We start from the raw sequence: 23,808 nt of genomic DNA, 5'->3' as shown, positions 1-23,808 counted from the left end.
ATAGCAGTTTTATTTGTAATAACCAGAATCTAGAAACAACCTTGATGTCTCTCAACCAAAGAATGGATACAGAAATTGTTCATTTACACAATGGAATACTACTCAGCTATTAAAAACAAGGAAATCATTAAATTTGCAAGCAAATGGATGGAACTAGAAAAGATCATCCTGAGTGAGATAACCAGACCCAGAAAGACACTTGTTAACAGTAATTTTTAAAAAAGCTGTTAGGCTATATAATGTTTATTATTAGCCCTAGATTATCACAGAAGTATTATCTAGCCCACTATCACAAATAAGACACAGACACCTGTTAGACTTTATAATTGCCTTGGGCTGGGCAGATATTCCTACTTACACTGTCTGAATCACTTCACCATCCATTTCCCAGGCCCCTTCCAATGCCATCCTCCTTAACCATCCTATCTTCCATCCATAATCTTTTATATTTTTTTATTATTATTAGTTACATTTTATTAACTCTGTATCCCAGCTGTATCCTGCTCCCTTATTTCCTCCCAATCCCACTCTCCCTCCCTCATCTCTTCCCTGTCCCTTTCCAAGTCCACTTCTTGGGGAGGACCTCCTCCCCTTTCATCTGACCCTGTTTTATCAGGTATTTTCCGGACTGGCTGCAAAGTCCTCCTCTGTGGCCTAGCAGGACTGCTCCTCCCTTGGGGTGTGGGTAGGTCAACGAGCTTGCCATTGAGTTCCTGTCAGAAATAGTTCCTGTTCCCCTTACATGGGATAATTTTTTAAGTACTTGCTTTTATTCTTCATCTGAGCCTTTTTCATGTCATTATTAGTGTACTTCCTCCCAGCCCCATGTGGTTTCTTCTCCAGGCTAACTGATCATCGTCTTCCTCTCCCTCTCTTCCTCTCTGTCAGTTTCCCACGATTCTCCTCAAAGGCCTGGGAACCCTAGCCATGCCTACCCCATTCTGCCCTGCCCTGGTATAGGCTGTTTAATCAACCAGTCAGGTACATCTTAGGCAGGTTTACACAAAAAAGAATGAGTGTATGCAGAGGGCAGTAACCATATCTTCAGGGCCAATAATTAGCATTAGACCAACCTCCAATAGACACTTATGATATATACTCACTTATAAGCAGATAATAGCCATATAATACCAGATAACCATACTACAATCCACAGACCTAATAAATCTAAATAACAAGAAGGACTCTAGGAAGGACGCTTAATTTTCATTCAGAAGGACAAACAGAAGAAACCCCAGAAGTGGTTGAAAAGAGGGAATAGGATGGGAGCCTACCATAAATGTCCTCTGGAAGACTGCACCCAACAGGGGATCAACGCAGATGCTAGGACTCTGGGCAGAGCACAGGGAGTCATACGAAAGAGTTGGGGAAAAGGAAGGACCTAGAGCAGACAGGAGCTCCATAAAAAGATGAACAGAGCCAACAAATCTGAGCCAAAGGGGGCCTGTAGAGACTGATGCACTAACCAAGGACTATCCAAGAAGAAGACCTAGAACCCCTGCTTATATGTAGCTGATAGGCAGCTCAGTCTTCCTGTGGGTTCCCTAGTAAGGGGAGCAGGGGCTGTCTCTGACAAGGACTGTTAACTGCTCTTTGATCAATTCCCTCTGGTGGGAGTGTGTGTGTGTATGTGGGGGGGGGGGGTGGATTGCCAGTCCACAGAGGAAGAGGATACAAGTAATCCTAATGAGATCTGATAGGCTGGGGTCAGATGGTAGGGAAGGAGGTCTCCCTCTTTCTGAGAAATAGGGGAGGGGAATAGGGGGAAAAAGGGAGGGAGGGTGGGTCAGGGAAGAGATGAGGGAAGGGGCTACAATCGGGATGTAAAGTGAATAAATTATGAAAAATAAGGTTAAATTAAAGAAAAAAGTTTTGAAGCCAGGCTCTGTGGCACAAACCTGTAATCCTAGCACTCAGGGAGGCAGAGGCAGGTGGTCTCTGTGAGTTCAAGGTCAGCGTTGTCTACAAAGTGACTCCTGGACAGTCAAGGCTATACAGAGAAACCATGTCTGGGGTTGGAAGGGTGCTTTTGAAATTCAGACAAGGACCAGTTTTGTCCCTTTTTTCATCAGATCTCAATGCTGATCTTGGTGGTTTGTAAAGGAAAACAAGTACACTGAAGCTGGCCTCACAGCAATGTAGTCTAATACAGAGCATAGGTCCAGATTCAAACACAACTAACTGTCCTTTGTAAGATAGAATAAGCTAAGAAATAGAGACAGATGTGAGGTTCTGGGCAGCTCTAGCAATAGCTGACTAAAGACTTGGGGTATTTCTTTCTTGTCCTCATTAGGGGGGGTTTGTTTGTTTTTGGCTTTATAACCAGTAATGGGGCCCTTGCTGGTGACACTAGTCTATAATTGGAAACAGGCAGGGAAGATGAGGCAGGAAAAGAAAAGCTCTGTAAGCAGAAATGTTGCTAAAGCTGCAAAATTTACACACATGCAACTGGTTCTGTAAAGACTGCTCTAGAAAGTAAAAAGGAAAAAAAGTGTTTATTAGAAAAAATAAAATAAAAAGCTTCCTATGGTCCTATATTCAAAGTTAACCAGTGCATGTATCTGAATATGTCCATCCATTCTTTTCAGATATAAAATATGAATTTTTCTTTAACAAAATATGATTTATACTTTTTTAAACATCCCAAGTACAACTGACAGAATTTTTTTTCAATATGAACACTAGTCACAAAATTTTTAATGTTTTTAATATAAAAAATATTTTATAGGCCTAACATTACTCCATATACACTAATAAACTATACATTAAAATAGTAGACCATACTAGTTCCACTACTGAAACTCAATTTCACAATTGAAAGACAATAAATTAAAAATTTCAATTAAATATTTGGGGGGTTTAAGACAGGTTTCTTTGTATAGCCCTAGATATCCTGGAATAAATTTAATACTTCTTAACAACTAAAACTGTACCAAACACATAACACCGTAGAGTGTTTTGAATGAAATGGCCCTAATAGACCTATTGGGAATGGCACTATTAGGAAGTATGGCCTTGTTGGAGTAGATGTGGTCTTGTTAGAGGAAGTGTGCCACTAGGGTGGGCGTTGAGGTTTCAAATGCTCAAGCTAGTGCCACTGTCTTTCACTCTCTTCCTGTTGCCTGCCAATCAAGATGTAGAATTCTTGGCTCCTTCTCTAGCACCCCATTTGCCTGTGAGCCGCCATGCAGGCCATGCTTCCTGCCATGATGACAATGAACTAAACTTCTGAACTATAAGCAAACCAGTTAAATGCTTTCCTTTTTAAGAGTTGCCATGGTCCTGGGATCTTTTCACAGCAATCAAACTAAGATACACTGTAATCCACATTCTTACAGGCTTTAAAATTTGTCATAAGTGTAAGAAAAGTAGAAATGCCTTTACCAATAATATCAAAACTCAAAAGTAATTCAGTCTCTTTAGGAGATACGGTCAGAGAAGAACCTTACCTGTAAGGTCTTCTTTTGTTTTATCCACTTCAGATAACTGAGTGTAAATTTGGTTTCGCTCTCCTTCTAAGGCTTTTAAAGAAGCATTTAACTTTAAAGAAGGAATGAAGAAAAAAAAGCAACAATCAGTTACACAACATATACTCACAGCTCCCTCAACACCCACACTGCTCTGTAGTCCTGTTTTCACTCGAGAACATAAAGCCATCAATGCAGCTGTCATCAAACAGCCTTCACACTACATTATCAGGACTTCTTACACAGACTAGCTAAGAACAGGTCGAAGGAATAAAGCAGAAAAAAACAAAGCTGTTATTTACTTCTCAAAATAGAACACGGAGCTACTGTGTAAAAAATAATAATAAAACCAGAAAAAAATGCACAAAGGAAACTATTAAATAAATAAAATAAACATTTTAAAAGCATTTTTAACAGAAGGAATGAATGTAGAACTTGAACTTTTTTAAATTCTAAAATTATGTGAATTTCTAAAGTTAATATAAAAAGCAGTTAATAAAGAAAATCCTAATATTTCTTGGATAATCTTATATGGAAAAAAAATAAAACAATCTTTAAATTAGTTACTAAGGACAGCTAGATTTAATCATTGCTGTAGGTACTCCTCATGCTTGTATTTACATAATAATACAAACCTTAGCAGCATAAATCAGCTTCTTCAAAGCTCCCTTTGGCTGATTATCTAAGTGAAAAATAAAACCACAATTACTAGAGACATCCAAATGAATGCATTAGTTCCTCACATAGTCTTACAACACCTCTTCTTGCCACAATAAACAATTTGGAGCTGAGTTAGTGTCCCTTGCCTGCAATCCCTACACTTCAAAGTATTACAAAGCCCCAACAAGAACATCAGCCACAGACTTAGCTATGCTTAGATTCTATGGCATTTCAGCATCCAAAGTATTAGTGAAATCATGGCTCCAAATTAAGTAATATTAAGCGTAAATCCTACTAGAAAACTATTTCTTACATGATTAGGTATAAATGAAAACTATAAATATAACTTCATCATAGTTCCTTTTAGCTATTTTACCAGCAGTCTATCTAAAATGCCTTCCAATCTCGTCACCTCACAGCACTGGATTTTCTAGTAAATCTTTATTTACCTCCAGAGTTGTAACCTCCTCCTCCTCCGTACTATGTGTCACATGTCTCTCTCCACTACAACAATTTTCGCAAGTTTTCTATTACACGCCATTCTGAGCAGCATACGGAAGTCTCACACCGTCCTGCTGATTTCTGCCTGATGCAGCCCCCACTGTATCTGTTCACTACTCACTTTGCAGACACCTCAATTAGACAATCTGTCCCAGCACTGGGAGCAAAGAAACCACATTTTCATAACAGTATATTGTAATAACCATCCTATTGTGTTACTGCTGCTGTAAATCTCTTACAGTGGCTATGTAATAAACTTCTAAAGGTACATAAGGACAAAAGGCACAGTACAGAGAGGGTTCACTCTGCACTAGATGCAGCTTCAGGCCCCTACTAGACAGGTTGTGAACTATCCTCTGTGGGTACAAGACAAATGGTAATTATAAACAGGTCAGGGAGCCAAGAAAAAGGACATTAAGTTTAAGAATGACCACTAGAACAAATCAGGTCTAACGCACATGGGACCTTCCTGCATTATTTTTATTATTATTCTGTAATTTTTACAAATTAAATTTTAACAAGTCAAAGGAATTTATTTGAAAATATATTAAGTGGCAAAATGAACCTTAGTTTTGTGAACACAATAATATAACCAGAAACAGCAGTAACAGTTTGTAGCACCCAAGACTGAAGTATTATAATCTGTCTAAAGCAAAAGCAGCATCATGAATTACAGTTACTCTGTCTCCCATATGATTAGGACAAGAGTGAGGCACCAGCACTCTTATAACCCACATTCTAAAGTTGTTGTACAGATGTTAGACAGATGTATGACACATAGGACAAAGGAGAAGGAGGCTACAACTCTAAAAAGATAAGATGGACTTACTGAACAATCTAGTTCTGTAAGGTGGTAAGCGTGGACACATTTCAGGCAGCTGGACAGGACTTGCCAAGTACAAGTATACAAGGAGCACAGCACACATGAGCAATGACAAGGAAGCCAGTCACCATACCTAAGTGAACATTATTTCCTAGGTCACCCTTCACTTCCAAGTCCAGATTGTCATCATCTGCTATGTCTTCTCCAAGCACAGCAGCCCAATCTTTCATCTTTAGCAGGCTCTCTATCAGAGTCTGAACAGTGAACAAAAGGGAAAACAAAAAGAGAAGGAAATAACTTTGCTAACAGTTTTACAACTTAGAAATGTACAGTAGTTTAAAACTCAATCCAGGCCATTGAGGGGGCTTGGCAGGTAAAGGCATCTGCCCCTAAGCCTGACAACCTGAGTTTGAAACCCAGGACCCGCAGGGTAGAAGAAGAGAAGTGACTTCCAAAAACTATCCTCTCAATTCTGCAGACATGGTATACACATACATACACAAATAAAATTTAAAATGTAATAGAAAAAAATTTAAAAATCAATCCACATAAATAAGTCCTCACATGCTCTAATTTTCTAACTACCATTAAGACATATAAATTGGTTTTTTTTTAACTACAACATTTATTGACTATTATATCTTAAAAAAATAAAAAAAAATAAAACTTGTCAGGCATGGTACTACATCTTTAATACCAGCACTCAGAAGGCAGATCTCTGTGAGTTTGGGGTCCATACTGGTCTACATAGTGAGTTCTGGTCAGGCAGGGCTACATAGTGAGACTTTGTATCAGAGAGACAGAGAGGAGAGACCTCTCTTTGTATCAGAGAGAGAAAGGGGGAGGGAGGAGAGAGAGGAAAGAGAGAAAAAAGAGAGGAGAGAGAGAGCTGCAAGAGGATGAGACAGTGTCTTCTCTATGGCACTCTAGCTTAGTTCCCAGGGACAGGACCTCTCATAGAACTGGAACTCCATTACTTCAAAGCTTGACAACTCAACAAGCTCTGGGATCCACTGCCTCTGTCCACAGTGCTGGCTTACAGGCATGCATAGCCATGCTCATCTTTTTTTTTTTTTTTTTTTTTTGGTACACTCCAGCCTTTATTTGCACATCGGGCCATGATATGAACTCGTGGGGGATGGGGACTGGATATGCTTGCACACTCGCGTGCTCTGGCCTCCGCGTACATGTCAGGCCATGAACTCGTAGGGGGTGGGCTCCAGCAACTCGGGCTCCTTCCCCTTGGTCCTCACAAAGTGCACGTCCCAGGTGGGCAAGGTCTGGCACTTGAGCTGCACCCATGTGCCCTTCTCTCGCGCCTCGAGCTTTCACGGCTCATTCTCCTTCACGCCCCAGGAAGCTGTCGCAGCTCTTGCAGCTCTTGGAGTTTTTCACGTGCTCGGTGCACACACTGATGCACTTGGCCAGGATCTTGCCCTTGACCTGATGCCCGCTGCGTCACGTCGTATATGCGCCCCGTCTTACGGTGGTTGCACTTATGCAGCGTGCCCTTCTGCACTGTACCCATTCCCTTGATGTGCATGATGTCGTCCTCTTGTAGATGCACATGTAGTTGGCCAGTGGGACAACACCATGCTTGCAGAAGGGCCACGAGAGCATGTAGTGCATGCTGTGCCTCTTCCCCTTGGTGTTCGTCATGGTGGCTCATGGAGAACACGTGTGCGACTCCTCTGGGGTTCACGCTCCTGCAAGATGGCGGCCGCAGCGGCGAAAAGCCCATGCTCATCTTTTAAGTAGGTGCTTAGAATTCAAATGCAGGTCCTCATGTTTGCACAGCAAGTACATCTGAGAGATTTCCCCAGCCCCTAAAATATTTCTTCATGTCTTACATGTCTTCAGTTAGGCTGAAGAGACAACTAGGCAGTCAAGAACTCTACTCTTCTAAAGTATCTCAGCTCACTTCCCAGCACCCATATCACAAAAGCATGTAACTCTAGCTTCTGAGGATCCAATGCCCAATTCTAGCCTTTGTGAGCATCCAGACACATGACATCTGCATATGTGGCACTCACACATAAATATAGAAAAATTTTTAAATGACCACTCTTTTTTTTTTTTTTAAGAGTGTTCATTAACATGTGGGGGTAAAAGCTGTGTGGTACTAACACAAGATTTATAAAAACAAGATCACAGACCTCTTTGGGTACTGCACTCACATGCACATACCTACATACAGGCACATACAAATATATAAACAACTAAAAAGAAGCAAATATCTCTGTCTAGAGAAATGGCTCAGCAGTTAAGGGCAGATATTATTCTTGCAGAAGGTCTAAATTCAATTCCCAGCACCCATAACTGGCAGTTCACAACTATCTGCAACCTCAGCTCCAGGGAATCCAATACCTCTGCACCCTAGGACACTGAAACTTACTTGCACATTCCCAGGAAAAGATACCAACATAATGCAAACTAAGCCATAGAGTCTTGATTTTATTCAACTAAATAACTAGCTGAAGAGTTCCACTGAGAAACAGAAAAAACACATTGTAAAGAAATTTCAATAGAGCACTGAAAGTTCTCCAACAGAAATTTTGTTTGCTTAGTTTTGTTTTTTGATACAGTCTTACCTTGGCTGGACTGTACCTCACAGAAATCTGCCTGCCTCTACCTCTGCCTCCCCAGTATTGGGGTTAAAAGTGTGTACCAGCATGCCTGGCTCAGCAGTGCTTTTCTAATCTGATGTAAGGACATTTCCTAGTGACACAGGTCACATCCCTTTTGAGCCTACTGGCCAAGATTGGTTGAGACACTAAAGTAACAAAGCGACTACATACCATGCTTTGCTCTGGAAGGTCCACCAAAAGCTACTTGCCAATCTCTTTTCTTTCTTCAAGGTTTCTGCCTCAAATAAAATGCCCTCCACCTCTGAGCGGTGCTGAGGGTTCAGATCCCATTCCTGTTCTATTTAAGAAGAACCTTAAGCTCCTTAAGTAGAGTAACCTTCGAGGGAGGAAAGTACGGTCACCCTCAGCATCCACAAGGCACTGTTGCCGGATGCCTGCCTCGCCCACTGCCCCGAATGTTCAAGTCCCCATCCATACACTAAAAGTATTTGCATATAACCTACATGTATCTTCCTGTATACATGAAATCACTTAGATTTCTTATAATACTAATGTAACACAGATGCTACATACAGCTGCTATACTGTATAATGTAGGGAACAGGGAAAAGTCTGCACATGCACAGTACAGATGTGATTTTTTATTTTATTTATTATTAAATAATAAACAAATGGTAGTATGTCTGTGTATCAATTATGCATGGGCAAGCACACGAATGTCGGAGAACAACTTTGAAATCAGCTGGTTTTCTACCTTCACTTTTTTTTAAACATAATTTATTTTCTACTTTCACTTTTTTTAAACAAATGCCTGCACACCAGAAGGGGGCACCAGATCTCACTATAGACGGTTGCGAGCCACCATTTGGTTGCTGGGAATTGAACTCAGGACTTTTGGAAGAACAGCCAGTGTTCTTAACCTTTGAGCCATCTCGCCAGCCCTCTACTTTCACTTTTATATGGTTTGGGGATGAAGCTCAGGTCATATGGTTTATGGGGCCTGTACTTTCATAGAAGGTTCATGAGGCTGACTGAACCGTCTTATGAACCTAGAGTTTTTAGTTGCACCATCCTGTGACTGGTTGAATTCAGTTAGAAAAGAGAGACACAAAGACTGTGTGCTATGGTCAAAGGACAGTTTATGAGAGTTCGCTCTTCCCACAGTATGGGCCCTAAGGGTAAAATGAGCTCAGGCTGTCAAAACTGTACAGGAAGTGCTTCTGCCCACCAAGTGCTCTCAATGGCCTATGTACTGTCAACCATTTTATTCCTTCAATTAGAGCCAAGTTCCAATTGGTTTATGTGTGTACCTGCTCATATGTATAGGTGCAGGTACACAGCCAAAACAAACTTACAGGTCAGAGGACAACCTTTCCTTTCCACCTTGTTTGAAACAGGGTCTCTCCACTGCTGGCCCTCAAGCTTCTGAGAGCACATAGACTCTGCCTCCATCTCTCTACTACAGAGCGCAGGCACTGGATACTGTGCTACTGTATAGCTTTTGCCTGGGTTTTGGGTCTGAACTCACATCATCAGGTTCATGAAATGCATGCTTTTATCCAGTAAGCCACCTCCCCAGCCCAAACTTCAATTCCTCCCTACCCCGAGACAGAGCTTCTCTGCCTTTGTTATCCTGGACTTGCTTTATAGACCAGGCTGGACTCAAACTCACAGAGATCTCTCTGCCTCTGCCTTCCCAAGTGCTGAAATTACAGGCATATACCACCATGCCTGCCTGAGTTTCAATTTTTAAAAAAGTTTTTATATTGATGAAAGTAACACCAACTAGTAGAGATACTAAGAAAATTCAGTTAATACATATAAACTATAAACTCAGTTTTTCAAACTCTTTTCAACATCTTAGCAGTAGCACATGTCAACATCTTAAAGACCATTATTTTCTTCTTTATTAATAAATATCAGGCTAAAATATTGAAGGGACAAAGACTTAGTGTATTAACATATATGTTACAAATATATGCATCTTCAAGAAGCACTTGAAATGTGATAAAAGACACAACAGCAGTAAAAGCTGTTAAAGCACTTAAGTTTCCAAGTAAGTATAAACTGTAACCAACTAGACACTAAAACCAAAGAGCCATTACCTTGATTTGATTTTCTTTATCATTTAGAAGTTGCTCCACCTGTACTTTGGATTCTTCAAATGTTACTTTCTGTTTCTCGAGTTCATTCACTTGTTCTTTCATTACTTCGGCTTTCTGTAAAAGCTGGTATAAAAACAAAAAAAGATGTGAAAGTCAACACAAATGTTTAGATGCATTTATTTAAATACTTAGATGAATCATTAAAAGGTACTAAAAAGGTAGGTCTACTTTAAAAAGGAGGCCAGATGTGGCTCCCATTTATAAAGAACTTTTTTAAAAAATAATTTGTTTAACTTTATTTTATGTTCATTAGTGCAAAGGTGTCAGATCCCTTGGAGTGACAGACAGTTGTGAGCTGCCATGTGGGTGCTGGGAATTGAACCTCGGTCCTTTGGAAGCGCAAACAGTGCTCTTAACCACTAAGCCATCTCTCCAGCGCCTATAAAGAACTTTTTTGTCTGTCTGTTTTTGTTTATCAAAACAGGGTTTCTCTGTGTGGTTCTGGCTCTCCTGGAACTCAGAGATCCTTCTGACTTCCAAGTGTGAAATTAAAGGTGTGTTCCATCAGCACTTGGCTACAAAGAACTTTCAAAACATAAGAATGTAAAATATCAAATACTCAACTGATATCCAAAGTTAATTTTTATCAAATATAAGGTATATGACACATACTTATCTGTTAAATCCAGCCAATTCTTTCTATTGTTGTATCCCATAGAACATGGCACATCTCTGTTACCCTGATATTTTTTTAGTGACCATGCAGTTTTGTACTGAAGATGGGTAACCCTTAAGAATACTATTAATTTAGAACAGATATTCTGCAGATAATCCCAGCCTGAACTGCATTGTGAGTTCCAGTCAAACCTGGGGCTACATGATAAGATTTTGAAGTGTGTGTGTGTAGAAGGAGAAGGGAACTTTGATTATAGCATGGGAAATTTGCAACAGGCATCACCACCGTGTTCTCTGAAATCTAAGATGGCAGAAAAAAGATGTAAAAGGCACCAACCCAGAAAGGAAAAAAGAGATGAAGAAAAGAAAACTAGAGAAATAGAAAGAAGGAAGAGACAAAATTGTGATAAAAGACTCTACAGACTTAGAAGAAACCTAAACCAGATGGAAAAGTAGAAAATAAAACAATTTGACACAACCTCGAAAGCCTCATGATTTGAAGGCACTAGTAACAAGAGGATGAGTGGAAACAAAAGAGAACTAGGGGACTGGAAAGACAGCTGAGCACTTAAAAGCACACACTACTCTTATACAGAATCCACACTCGGTTCCCAGCACCCACATTGGGCACCTCACAGGTGCCTATAACTCCAAGAGATCTACTGTCCTCTTCTGTCCTCCATATATGTGCATATTTGCACACATATGCACATACCAACACACAGAAATGCTCCTGTTTTCCCTCCTTCCTTCCTCTCTCCCTCCCTGCTTCTGTCTTCTCCCAGAACATGAATATACACATCTTCTCATTTTGTGCTATTACCTCCCCCCTCCTTCTCTCTTCTCCTCCCTCCCTCCAGTCTTTCGAGACAGGTTTTCTCTGTGTAGCCGTGACTGTCCTGGATCTCGCTCTACAGATCAGGCTGGCCTCAAACTCAGAGATCCACCTGCCTCTGCCTCATGAGTGCTGGGATTAAAGGCATGTGTAACCACCTCCTGGTTCTTTTTGTAAAGATTTATTTATTATATTTACCATGTTCTGTCTGCATGTACACCTTCACACCAGAAGAGGGCCCCAGATCTCATTATAGGTGGTTGTAAGCCCGCATGTGGTTTCTGGGAATTGAACTCAGGACCTCTGGAAGAGCAGCCAGTGCTCTTAATCTCTGAGCCATCTCTCGAGCTGCCATTCATCTCTTACCTTTGTTTCTTTTACATAAACACACACACACACACACAAAGTAAAAAATAGTTATTCTTTTGAAATATGGAACCTGAGACTCTAGGATACCTCCACTAGATGGGAAAGTAAGAGTAACACACAGGAAATATAAGAGCTGAGGTAAAAGCTGACTTGCTGAGCAGTGAGACACCAGTTCTCCTGACCTCACTGAGCTCAAGACTGAAAGAAAAGACTACCATCCCACAAATGGAAACTGAAACAGAATCACTTCTATGAAAACAATCTTCAGATACCAGCAACTAGGGAGCCTCACAGGAACACCATAGCATAACACAGAAAAACTCATAAAGGACACACCTAAACCTCTCCATTGGATTTGGACTGCTTCATAATTAATTAAGTAGTCAGCCATGAATCCCCAAATATGAGCCTTTTAGGTTAGACAGAAAATAAATGCAAGAAATAAGATAACATAATGAAGTGAAAAGCACTTGAAAAAAAATTTCAATATCCTCACAATGAAACAGGAGAAAAGCATAAAAAACCCCAAAATAATTAAATTAAGCCAGGCAGTGGTGGCACACACCTTTATTCACAGCACTTGGGAAGCAGAGACAAGAAGCTCTCTATGAGTTTAAAGCCAGCATGGTGTACACAGGGAATTCCAGGATAGCCAGAGCTACATAGAGAAACACTATCTCAAAACACAAACAAACAAAACAACAACAATAATAAAATTATCAAAGAGCTGGACATGATGGTTCATACCTACAATCTCAAAATTCAGGGGTGAAGGCAGGAAGATCATGACTTTGAGGCACCCAGAACTACCTAATGAAATGTCATCTCTAAATAAATAAATTTTATTTTAAAAGGAATAAAGATGAGAAAATATAACTTAGTATCAGTTTGCTTAGCACAGAGCCCGAGATTTAACTATAAGTACAAAGAAAGAAGGGGGAGAAAGAGGACGAGAAGAAAAGAAAAGAGGAAGAGAAAGGAAAAAAAAAGAGAGAAAGAGAAGTAGAAAAGGGAGGGAGAAAAGAAGGATCTTAACAGTAAGACCCTACTGCTGAAGAAACCATATACTTGAGCCAACATGGAGGAATCTAGCTGGTACTCAGTGGAAATTTTATTCCTATTGGCTAACTTCAATAGTGTTGAAAGGTGCTATGCATACTACCAGAAGAAAAAAGTAATCATCAATCTCAGCCCCTGTAAACCATGCAAGCTACAGTAACAACCTGCCTGGCAAGATATACCTATGGTACAGTCGTGGCATAAATGCTGTAAGAGTAAACAACCACTTTTTAATTGGATTTAAGGTCAGCTCAACAAGAAAGAACCTAGTCCAGCATGGTGACACACATCTTTTATCTCAGCACTCAGGAGGTAGAGGCAGATGGAATTCTGTGAATTTAAGGCAAGTTACATAGAGACTCTATCTAAAAAAAAAAAAAGAAAGAAAGAAAACAAAACAAAATCAAAAAGTAATCCTTACCTAATACTTTCAAGAAGACCAAAAGACCTTGTGCTGGTAAGAACCTACTATTAATATTCTGCTAAAATGGCATAGCAATAAAAGGACACCTCACAACTTACTCCTTGCTATACTCACACATCAATGATTGCTCAACTCTTGTCAAGGAGAGTTCTTCTCACAGTAGATGGCAATAAATAACACAGACCCACAACTAGTCAACATGCAGAGAATAAGAGATGTTGGAGTGTTCAATCCTAAATGAGATGCCTATATCACACCCTTCCCCTCAAGGCTCTGGAATCTATGCAGAAGAGGGCATGGAAAAATCCAAAGGTGGAAAATAACTTCAAGAGAACAGTCTTCCAGCCACAACAAAAAGAGTAGACATATGAACTCATAGCAACTATTACAGCACATACAAAACATGTACAAGCTCAAGCCAAACAAAATCCCAGGACAGAGGAGGGGAAGAAAGCAGGAAGTCCTATGCGTAGCTGAGGAGCTATTGGCATCTGATTGCTACTGGCAGAGAGGAAGTCAGTTTTCTTCGATGGTGTGAGACCTGGTACACTGACCACACTTCAGGATAGGCCCTAGGCCCAGGAGTAAGTTGGCTAACACAAACCAGAGTGCAAGAGCAAGGAAGAAAAGAAGTTGGGTGAGTAGGGAGGTGTGGGAGCCTCTGGAAGGAGCTAGGGGAGGGAATTGAATATGATCAAAAGACAGTGTATGAAATTCTCAAAGAATGAATAAAAACATTATAAAAATAATACACATTCTCAAACAATCATATAAATTATCCAAATAAATGGGCTAGGAAGAAGTTTAGTCAGTAAAGTACTTCCCATGAAGACCTGAGTTTGGCACACATATAAAAAGTCAGATGTAAGCTGATGCATGCCTTTGACCTCAGCAATTGGGAGGCAGAGGCAGGAGGATCTCTGAGCCTGGTCTACAGAGTTCCAGGACAGCAAGGGCTGTTACACATAGAAACCCTGTCTCCAACCACCTCCCAGCCAAGAAAAAGAAAAAAAGATATTAACAGTTTGTGAACAAAAAAAGAGCAGGAGCAAAAAAGGTCCCATGGTCTACACAGCATTTGAGTCTCAAAACCAAAAGTAGGAAGTGAAGACAATGTGGCAATGTCAAAATTTTATGAAAAAGAAAAAGCAGCACAAATGAGCATCTGTCAAAATATCAGAAATGTGACAGACAACCAGAAGCTGGGGCAGCTGCTCAGTGGTTAAGACCATGCACTGTTCTCCAAGAGGTCCTGGGCTTAGTTCACACAACCGCTTATAACTCTGCGGTTGCGTAGCTGAAAATGTCTTGTCTTTCACTTTTAAAAATTATTTCATTTTAAATTTATTATTATTTTAGTGACATTGTATGTGTCTGTCTCTGTGTGTATTTGTGGTCATGATTAAGGTGCCCTCAGAGGCCAGGAGACAGTATTGGGTCCTCTAGAAGAGCCACTAGAGACTACAAACCTGTTTTTGGCTTTCCTGAAGTTCAGAGTTTTCATTCAAGGCATCTTTTATTGTTCCCTTAAGTCGCTCTTCATTTATTTCAAATATTTTGAAGGTTGTTTTGGTCTAAGCAGACAAATGCACAGTTTATAACAATTCAACAGAATACCTCATGTTTATATATACTCCACAGAACACAATTCAAGCAAAGGTCAGAATATGGCACTATTAGTAACAGAGGCAGAATGACACAGCTGGCTGAGATCCAGAACCAAGTCCTAGCCCGACCACTCATTTGCCATGTAAACTTGGGCAAATTATTCAACCTTCCATGTACTGTGCAGGCAATTCTGTTAACTACTGAAGTAGAAAAGACAGAAAAGACCAATTACTAGATGCTGCTTTGTTGCTTTATTTAATAACTTACTTACAGCATTGCTTGCACTGGAACAGAATAGCCGAAAAAATGGTTGTTGCCCTTAAAAACCAACTGACTGTTAAAAGTCTTGCTTACCTGCCTACCCAACCCTGTGGTTTTAGAATACAAACTGGAACCGGCATCAAAGCCTTTCAAGAGTTGTTCTGGCTTCTGGTGACAGCTCCTCTCTTCCATGCTCACTGGTGTGGGAGTGCTCATTCCAGAAAGATTCCCACAACACTACTTACTCTCTGTCTCCTGTCTTAAACTCTATACTGCAGGAGGCAATCTGTGTTTACTATTGTTACATGCTACACTGCTGCATAAGTGCGCAGATATGGCCATACTACAAACCTATCCAGCGAAAAATTAATCTCACACAAGTAACTCAAATATAAACAAATACATTCCCTATTTACATATATATATATATATATCAAACACTAATGTAATATTTAATTGCCTAATGTGACAGGGTTTTTGTTGTTTTTTTTTCAGTTTTTCAAGACAGGGTTTCTCTGTGTAGCCCTGGCTGTACTAGAACTTCCTTTATAGATGAGGCTAGCCTTGAACTCAGAGCTCTGCCTGCCTCTGCCTTCTAAGTGCTGTGATTAAGGATGTGCACCAGCACAGCCGGGTGTAATAGATTTCGTTTTGGTTTTTTTCAAGACAAGGTTTCTCTGTAGCCTTGGCTGTCCTGGACTCGCTTTGTAGACCAGGCTGGCCTCAGATTCAAAGAAACCCACCTGCCTCTGCTTCCCTGACTGCTGGGATTCTTGGTTATCAACTTAACTATATCTGGAATTAACTCAAACCCAAGCAGCCTGGATACACCTGTGAGAGATTTTTCTTAATTAAATAATTTGAAATGGGAAGACCCACCTTTAATACAGATCTTAGATCACCTTTAATCAGGATCTTTTGAGATAGGAATATTAATCCATTAATCTGGGCCACACCTTCTAGTGGCAACCTATATAAAGGACATGGAAGAAGAAAGCTTTTGCTCTCTGCCTGCTTGCCCTCACTCTCGCTGGCAAGTTCGTTCCTTCACTGGCATTGGAGCCTAGTTCGTTGGGATTCTGGTGTATACTGAAGACCAGGTGAGATATCCAGTCTCATAAACTAAACAACTACTGGATTCTTGGACATTTCTGTTGGTTGGCTACCATTATTGTTGGGCCAGCTGGACCACAGCTTATAAGCCACTCTATAAATGTCCTTTAGATAGCTAGATAGCTAGATAGATAGTCATCATATTAGTTCTGTTCCTCTAGAGTATCTAGTAATAAAAATAAAATGAAAATGTAAACGTTTTTCAAATTACTAATTAAAGTAATTAAAGTAATTCAACTTACTTCAGCTACCTGTGCTTTGAGAGATTTTGATTCATCTTCTAGGGACTGAATCCTTTTTGAAATATCAGCCATCTAGAAAAACAGTGCTGGTCAATAAGTATTAACAAGTCCCATTACCTTCAAGAAAACATGTATTTGTTATGTACACTATTAAGTTAGTATCAATAAAAGTTAGTGCTCACATAAAGATGCCTTCTCAGCGTGCCTACCATCTGCTCAAAACAATCTAACAAATAATGGAACAACAGTACATCTTCTCAGCTTCAAGGTATCACAGTACTTTTCAGGTCCAAGAGGAGCCCACTGATGTCATATTTTAAATAACTTCACACACACCAAGATTTTCCTTATGTCAGAATTTTTATAATGTTCTTAACATATTACATTTTCAAAAATACCTAAGTATGTGATTATTCATATGTTACTTCCATAGCAAATATGGAAAATTTCTGTGTAAATATGTAAGACAGACAAATGTAGGGGTGGACACTTGTAATCCCAGCACTTGGAAGGGAGAGGCAAAACGATCATGAGTTTGAGGCCAGCCTGAGTTACACAGTTAAACAGACTGGGCTATATTCTAAGACCCTATTCTCAACAAGTGAAAACAACAAGAAAAAAGGAATATGCAAACAAAAAAACAAAACAAAACAAACAAACAAACAAAAGACCCATGGTAACATCTTAAAAGTGAAAAGATTAGAGCTGGAAAATTTTTTACCTCCATGGCCTTCTATATCTATTTTTTACATTCATGAGTTTTTTGTTTTGTTTTATTTTGCTTTGATTAGATTTATTATTTGGTTTGTTTTTTAGATGTATTAGTTGGTTTGAGGGTTTTATTTATTTATTTTTGTTTACTTACATTTTTAAAGACAGTGTCTCCTCTCTCTATGCAGCCTAGGCTAGCTTGGAATGCCTGCCTCCTTCTCCTAAGTGCTAAGATTATAGTCTTATGCCACTATGACTGGCTTGTATGTAATATCTTAATCAATGTATAAAATTTAATAACTTCCTTTTCATAATTCTCTGGGACTACAAGACTTACCAACTCATCTTGTTCAGAATGTTTAGCTCTCTCTTCTTCTAAGTTCTTCTCTAGGAGGATAATTTCTTCTTCAAGTTTAGATCTGGATCTTTCTAGATTTTCGTAGGTTGCCTAAAACAGAAAGCCAATGTTAACAGCCAGACATAAGAATTTTTAGTTAGGGTAAAAATCAGATGAGTATAATCAAACAAGTTTAGGAACATTTTACACATTTGCTCATTTCTCTGATATTAAGATGACGGACAAGAGGTCTAGCAGTTGTCAGCAACTTCTATAAAGAGCATAAGCCTTTCAGGGTCCCATCAGCTAACCATGAGAAACCAGGAGATCACTAAAGGAATTAATACAGTTGCTTCCTAATAAAACTATTACTTAAAAAAACAGGTAGAAAATCTGCACAGGTAGAAAATCTAGCTTGTCAATCTAGTTCTAATGCATGTTAAAAAGCATGTTATGGAGGGAAATGACAAGTCTGATATAATATAAAAGTACAATGAATTTAAAAATCAAGACTGTGGAAGGGAGGGTGGGATTAGGAGGGAATAAGGGAGCAGGATACAGCTGGGATACAGAGTTAATAAAACGTAACTAATAATAAAAAATAAAATTAAATTAAAAAAATTAAGATTGTATCACATTTTCCATTAAATGACATATTTTCTGTAATCTTTTTAATTTAAAATGATTAATTATTAGATTGGTTTTTAAATACTATAGTTAACATACCTCTGGTATTTGTGATCCTTCAACAAACTTGTTAAAAAGAACAAAATCAAAATGTGTTAAAATAGTTTAAGAGTGTTTACCTACAATCACCCCAAATTTGACTATTTTCATTATAAGACTTTCGACATGAATCAAGATTACTCTATTGGTTTAATTTTTTTTATCTGCAATGTCAATTATCAAACTTTGTAAAATTTGTATTATATTATAGTTCGTATCCAATTACAATTACTCCACCTACAAATTAGTAAAATTAACAGAAAAATTTCTAAAATATTTAATTTGGCCAAAGCTCAATTCATCTGACTTGTAATTCACATAAATCCATTGTCATAAGAACAAATGGTGTTTACAGTACCTGTAACACCAACCTTAAATAGATGTTTGTCTTTGTTATCCAGTAACAACTTTTCTGTTAGCTTCTAAAACTATTTACATGTTTTGGTTTTTGGCTGTTTTGTTGTTGTTGCTGGTGTTTTGTTTGTTGTTTTTTTGAGACAGACTCAGCAAGCTTCCAGCATCAGCCTCCCAAGTGCCATAGCGGTAGGCATGCCCCACACCTGCCTAAATTCCTTTCATTTGGGAAACTAATACATTCCCATTTTGTTAGTGCTTACAACAGAGGCTCACCAAAGAACACAAAGCAACAAAAGATTCTTGAGGATATTCATAGGCAACAAACAAAGAAAAAAATTAAGTAATTTACTTGGAGTCTAAAACTTCTTGGGGATTCTAATTCACAACAGACATACTTTCTACTGAGGACAGACAATGACAGAATTGCCACACTGGACTCAATACATAAGCCAAAGTACAATGTCTGTTTTCTATTTTGTCATCAGCCAAGCAGGCTGCTTCTACTCTATGGGGTCACTACTCACTCTTTACACCACTTCCATCTGTAAACAGTACCAAGGCACCCATCACATCCTAATCTGTCTGCTAATTTGAAAATTATCAGAGAGTTAGCTGTGTAACTCTCCTAAATTATCCAGTCAGTAACATCATGTAAGTGACTGAAAACTGGCCATGATGGTGTATTTTTAACATAGAACTCAGGAAACGGTCTGTACACAGGGATTAAACATTTACCAGCATGCTCTATTTACAAAGTAAGCCTCTGGTTGAATTCTAGTTAATGCCTACTGTCACGGGATGAAAAGGTAATATGGTCACAACTTACATAATTTATTGTCTCCTGCTATGCCTAAATTTGTGAAAGAGTCCTCTGTCTTCTTGGCTCAAATTGACTTGTTTTTAAATGTTTTATGCTACCTACAACGTTGTTTCCTCCAATTTTTTTCTGGAAGCTTTAAGATCCTGATGTTGTTTTATATTTTTCTGAAATAATTATTTTTAAGAAGATAACATATTTTAAAGTTTGCTTTTTAATAAGAATCTTTTCCCTAGCTTTTAAATCATTTTTTTTTTACCTCCAAACTTTGTGCTTCTGTGGACTCCTTCTCAAAGCTGGCCTCCTTTAACGATGACTCTAAGCCTTCATACTGAATGAAACAAGGTAACACATAAGTAAAAACTACAAATTTTATCCCAATTGTATCTAAATAGATACCTACAAAGCAAACAGCATCCATCTTCACATACTTAAAATTCACTTGGACTTTCTGAGCTTGGTTTTGCAATCTAACCACAAAGCAAAGCCATAACTGCCAACAAGTCAGACCCTTCAGTTTGGGCAACACATGGCCCACTTGTGACTAGCAAAGTTGTCCAAGTCTGGCTGGGGGTAAAAACTCTAACAGCAAGAGTGTACTAAAGAGCATCCAAAGATGGGAGTTGTCTATCATCCCCTAAGCAAGTAAACAGCTTCTCCAGCCTTTCCAACAGAGCAATGGGTAGTAACTGGCCATCAGATACTTATATCATATGACAAATAAGGCAAGTAAGATCAAATCTTTAAGAGAGATAATAATCAAGGAATGAAAACTTAAGAGTAATAAAATATAAGAACCCACAACATTAATTTGATTAAGCTGAGAACTGTGTTGTTTCATGCTTCCTGATGAACAGCTAGATCACACACTAAAAGTCAGAATTGGTCTGAAGGCTTCAGAAAACTAAACAGAATGGGAGAAGACAGACCTGCAGGAAGGCAAGCCCAGTGGTTCACATTTCTTTTTCCTTATACAAGAAACTCACATAAACAGGAAACTAGGATTTCAGGAGAATCAGAAACCACAAGAAACAATGCATATACTTCAGGACCTGCTAAGTGGGATCAACTTTAGGACAGGATCCTCTGCTTGCCTGAATATTTCAAAAGTATCATTGTGGTAATCAAGAAAGACAAAGACACCACAAGAAAAAGAAAACGGATGAATGTGTCTGGTAACAAGTGCAAAATTCTAAGTCCATTTCTAGCAAATGGAACTTAAGCACTAATCTCACAAAGACTGCATGCCTAATCATGTGGGCTTTATCTCAGCACTGAGGCTAAACACAGTCAGTGTGACCCATCACTCCACCAGACCACATGAGCATATAGCACAAGCACACAGATCAACAGGGAGCTCTGAACAAAACTTAGCATCCTTTCCTGAGCAAGACTTGAACGGGTCTAAGTATAAGAGGAAAGTCCCTCGTCTTAATAAAGGTCATTTATGAAAATACAGCCAACAGGACTAATGGGGAAGAACTGAAAGCAGGGCAAAGGCATCCGCTCCCCCAAGAGCTGGAAGTCCTACTGAGAGCAGAGAAGAGATTCCAAATGTAACCAGACCAAAAATGTGCAGACAGCATGTGAGATGACTATCCTGGTTATCAACTTAACCACATCCTTTAATCAACTAAAACCCAAGCAGCTGGGCATCCCTTGATCTTGATTGGACCATGTGAGGTGCTAAATCCATCCTAAATCTGGACCACACCTTCTGGTGGCAGTCCATATAAAAAAGCATGGAAAAAGGAAAACTTGGCCTAATGACCTGCCAATTCTAGTACTAGATATTTAGTAAGCAGAAATTAGAACACATGCTGCAAAAATAAGCTTGTAGGAAAAAATGTTTTGCTTTTTGCCTACTTGTCCTCACTGGCAAGTTCATCTATCCTGCTGCTGAAACATTCCTTGCTAGTATTAGAACCTACTTCTTTGGAATTCCAGAGTATGTGGAAGACTGAGACATCTGGCCTTGAAGATTGAACAACTATCAAATTCTGGACTTTTCTGTTGGGAGACAGCCATTGTTGCGCTAGCAAGACCACAGCATGATAGCCACTCTAAGAAATTCCCTTTCAAATATATATATATATATATTTATTTTATTAATTCTGTTCCTCTAGACCTAATTAACATGACATGTTATATGTAGAGAAACCCCTAAGCCTGCCTCCAAAACTACAAGGCCAACAAATGAATTCTATAAAGCAGCATGATAGTCCATGACAAATAATGAACAAGCTGAAAAGATACCAACAGCCTAATTTTCAGTGGTAATTTACAAGTGGTGTTTGAGAGACCAGGAGTCAGAGTAGAAGAAAGTCAGGATATAATACCACAGACAAACAGCTACAGAAAGGAAAAATAGGACTATTTGGGATTTCCTGCACAAGCACACCCAGTCACAACTGGGCAGCAAGAATCGACCGAATCCTGCCAGGGTCATGCCCAGTAAGGACTCTAAGAACACATTCAAATCCAAGTTTGGAAAGTGAACCACAACACTCAAAATGGGGACAGGGAATCCGATCCAGAGCCTTCCAATGCACACTATTCTCCCTCCATGCCACAGCAGGGCTCAGACCTGGGACAGACTCAGAACAAAAGAATGAACCTGCAGAACTTGGAACAGTATCTAGATGGGACTGACACCCACAGCGCAGGTACACCAGGGAGGAGCTATAGGAATCACAGAAAACGTGGGTAGCACCATACATAGTGCAGGAAGGAATACTGACCAGGAACATAACACCTCTATTTCATTGTATTCCTCATCTGTGTTTTTATTATTTTAATTTCCAATTATTTATACATAGTTTTCATCATTAATTTTATTTCTTTATTTTACTATGAACACTTTCATACGTTAGGTGTTTGGTTGTTATGTGGGAACCTGCATCTTGGAGGGAAAGGCTCTTCTCTCTGTCCTTTTTTCCTCTAACCCTAATGCTTTTTTTCTTTTCTAATGTTCCCCTTCTGTCCCTTTTCCCACTACCCTTTTACTCACTTTTTAAATACTGATGTACAATATTTTCTCCATTGTTTTTCATACCTCTAATTCCTTTAATCCCAGCACTTAGAAGGCAGAGACAGAAGCTGGGCGTGGTAGTGCATGCCTTTAATCTCAGCACTTGGGAGATAGAAGCAGGCAGAGTTCAAAGCTAGCTTGGTCTACAAAGCAAGTTCCAGGACAGCCAGGGCTAAACATAGAAAAACCCCAGCTCAAAAAACAGGTGGATCTCTTTCAGTTCCAAGCTAACCAGAGCTACATAGTGAGAAACTACCAAAAGAAAAAAAAAATGGCTACTTGACTGTACTGAAAAGCAAGCTCCAACTATGTGCTGTTCTCTAAGAAACTCATTTAACTAGAAAAGGTATCCAAAAACTGAGAGTCAAAGTTGGAAACAAATGTACCACTCATATGGACGTTGCAAAGAAGTTGGCATTCTTCTATGTGATAAGGGAGACTTCAAAGCAAAGCCAGTCAGAAGAGATATGGAAGGCCACTACATAGTAGTAAAGGGACAAGTTGTCAAGAGGACATACTGAGGAGTCCTTGATGGGAAGGCGGAACTTGATAGAGTAATGAGTTGATGAAAAACATGAACAAAGTACATTATATATATTATATATGTATGGAATTGTGAAAAAATAATTTTAAAGCACTCAGAAAGTATCTTAAAAGCTAAACTATACCCAGCCTAATGACCTGCCAATTCTAGTACTAGATATTTAGTAAGCAGAAATTAGAACACATGCTGCAAAAATAAGCTTGTAGGAAAAAGTGTTTATAACTTTATTCTTAATAGCCAAGACTTAGGAATAACAATACCAAGAATTGAAGTGATACGCAAGTATGTGCACTGATACAAGTTTAATCAGCAGAGAAAAAATATAATATGTGCACAACAGAACGAATTTCATAAATGCAATGCTGACTATAAAGCCAATATAAAACAGCATGATCTCCTTTATGCAAACTCTTCAACTGACAAAATTCATGTTCTATTCTACCACAATTCCATGGAGAAAGAAACCAAAGAGCCACATGCAAGAGATTGAAGGAGGAATTCTACCTCATACTAGATATAAAATTCAATTCCACATAGGTCACGACTTAGACACAAG

General features: G+C 39.1%; 1 protein-coding gene, 1 non-coding gene and 1 pseudogene across 22 annotated transcripts in view; 1 reads left to right on the top strand and 2 right to left on the bottom strand.

The window, feature by feature from the left end:
- Mia2 (MIA SH3 domain ER export factor 2) overlaps positions 1 to 23,808 on the bottom strand; it is a 93,473-nt gene that overhangs the window by 28,197 nt on the left and 41,468 nt on the right. For 7 of the 21 annotated variants that reach the window (XM_060387546.1, XM_021645755.2, XM_021645761.2 and 4 more), the window contains 8 exons: positions 19,937 to 20,008; positions 17,778 to 17,888; positions 16,730 to 16,801; positions 14,975 to 15,079; positions 10,144 to 10,266; positions 5,585 to 5,705; positions 4,103 to 4,149; positions 3,450 to 3,540 (listed from right to left, as the gene is read on the bottom strand). In XM_060387546.1, the coding sequence (XP_060243529.1) occupies positions 3,450 to 3,540; positions 4,103 to 4,149; positions 5,585 to 5,705; positions 10,144 to 10,266; positions 14,975 to 15,079; positions 16,730 to 16,801; positions 17,778 to 17,888; positions 19,937 to 20,008 (742 nt within the window). Of the gene's footprint in view, positions 1 to 3,449; positions 3,541 to 4,102; positions 4,150 to 5,584; positions 5,706 to 10,143; positions 10,267 to 14,974; positions 15,080 to 16,729; positions 16,802 to 17,777; positions 17,889 to 18,503; positions 18,531 to 19,936; positions 20,009 to 23,808 lie in introns of all 21 variants that reach the window. The other 14 variants (XM_060387545.1, XM_021645754.2, XM_021645760.2 and 11 more) reach the window with 5 other exon arrangements.
- LOC132655645 (small nucleolar RNA SNORA61) lies at positions 2,050 to 2,177 on the top strand. Its single transcript, XR_009593434.1, has one exon. It is a non-coding gene; the product is annotated as a small nucleolar RNA SNORA61 (small nucleolar RNA).
- On the bottom strand, positions 5,713 to 10,134 carry LOC132655233 (large ribosomal subunit protein eL21-like; annotated as a pseudogene).

This window comes from Meriones unguiculatus, chromosome 7, assembly GCF_030254825.1.
Source record: "Meriones unguiculatus strain TT.TT164.6M chromosome 7, Bangor_MerUng_6.1, whole genome shotgun sequence".
NCBI classification, from domain to species: domain Eukaryota; kingdom Metazoa; phylum Chordata; class Mammalia; order Rodentia; family Muridae; genus Meriones; species Meriones unguiculatus.
The sequence above is the reverse complement of the archived record's forward strand: the minus strand, read 5'-3'. Positions and strand labels throughout refer to the sequence as shown.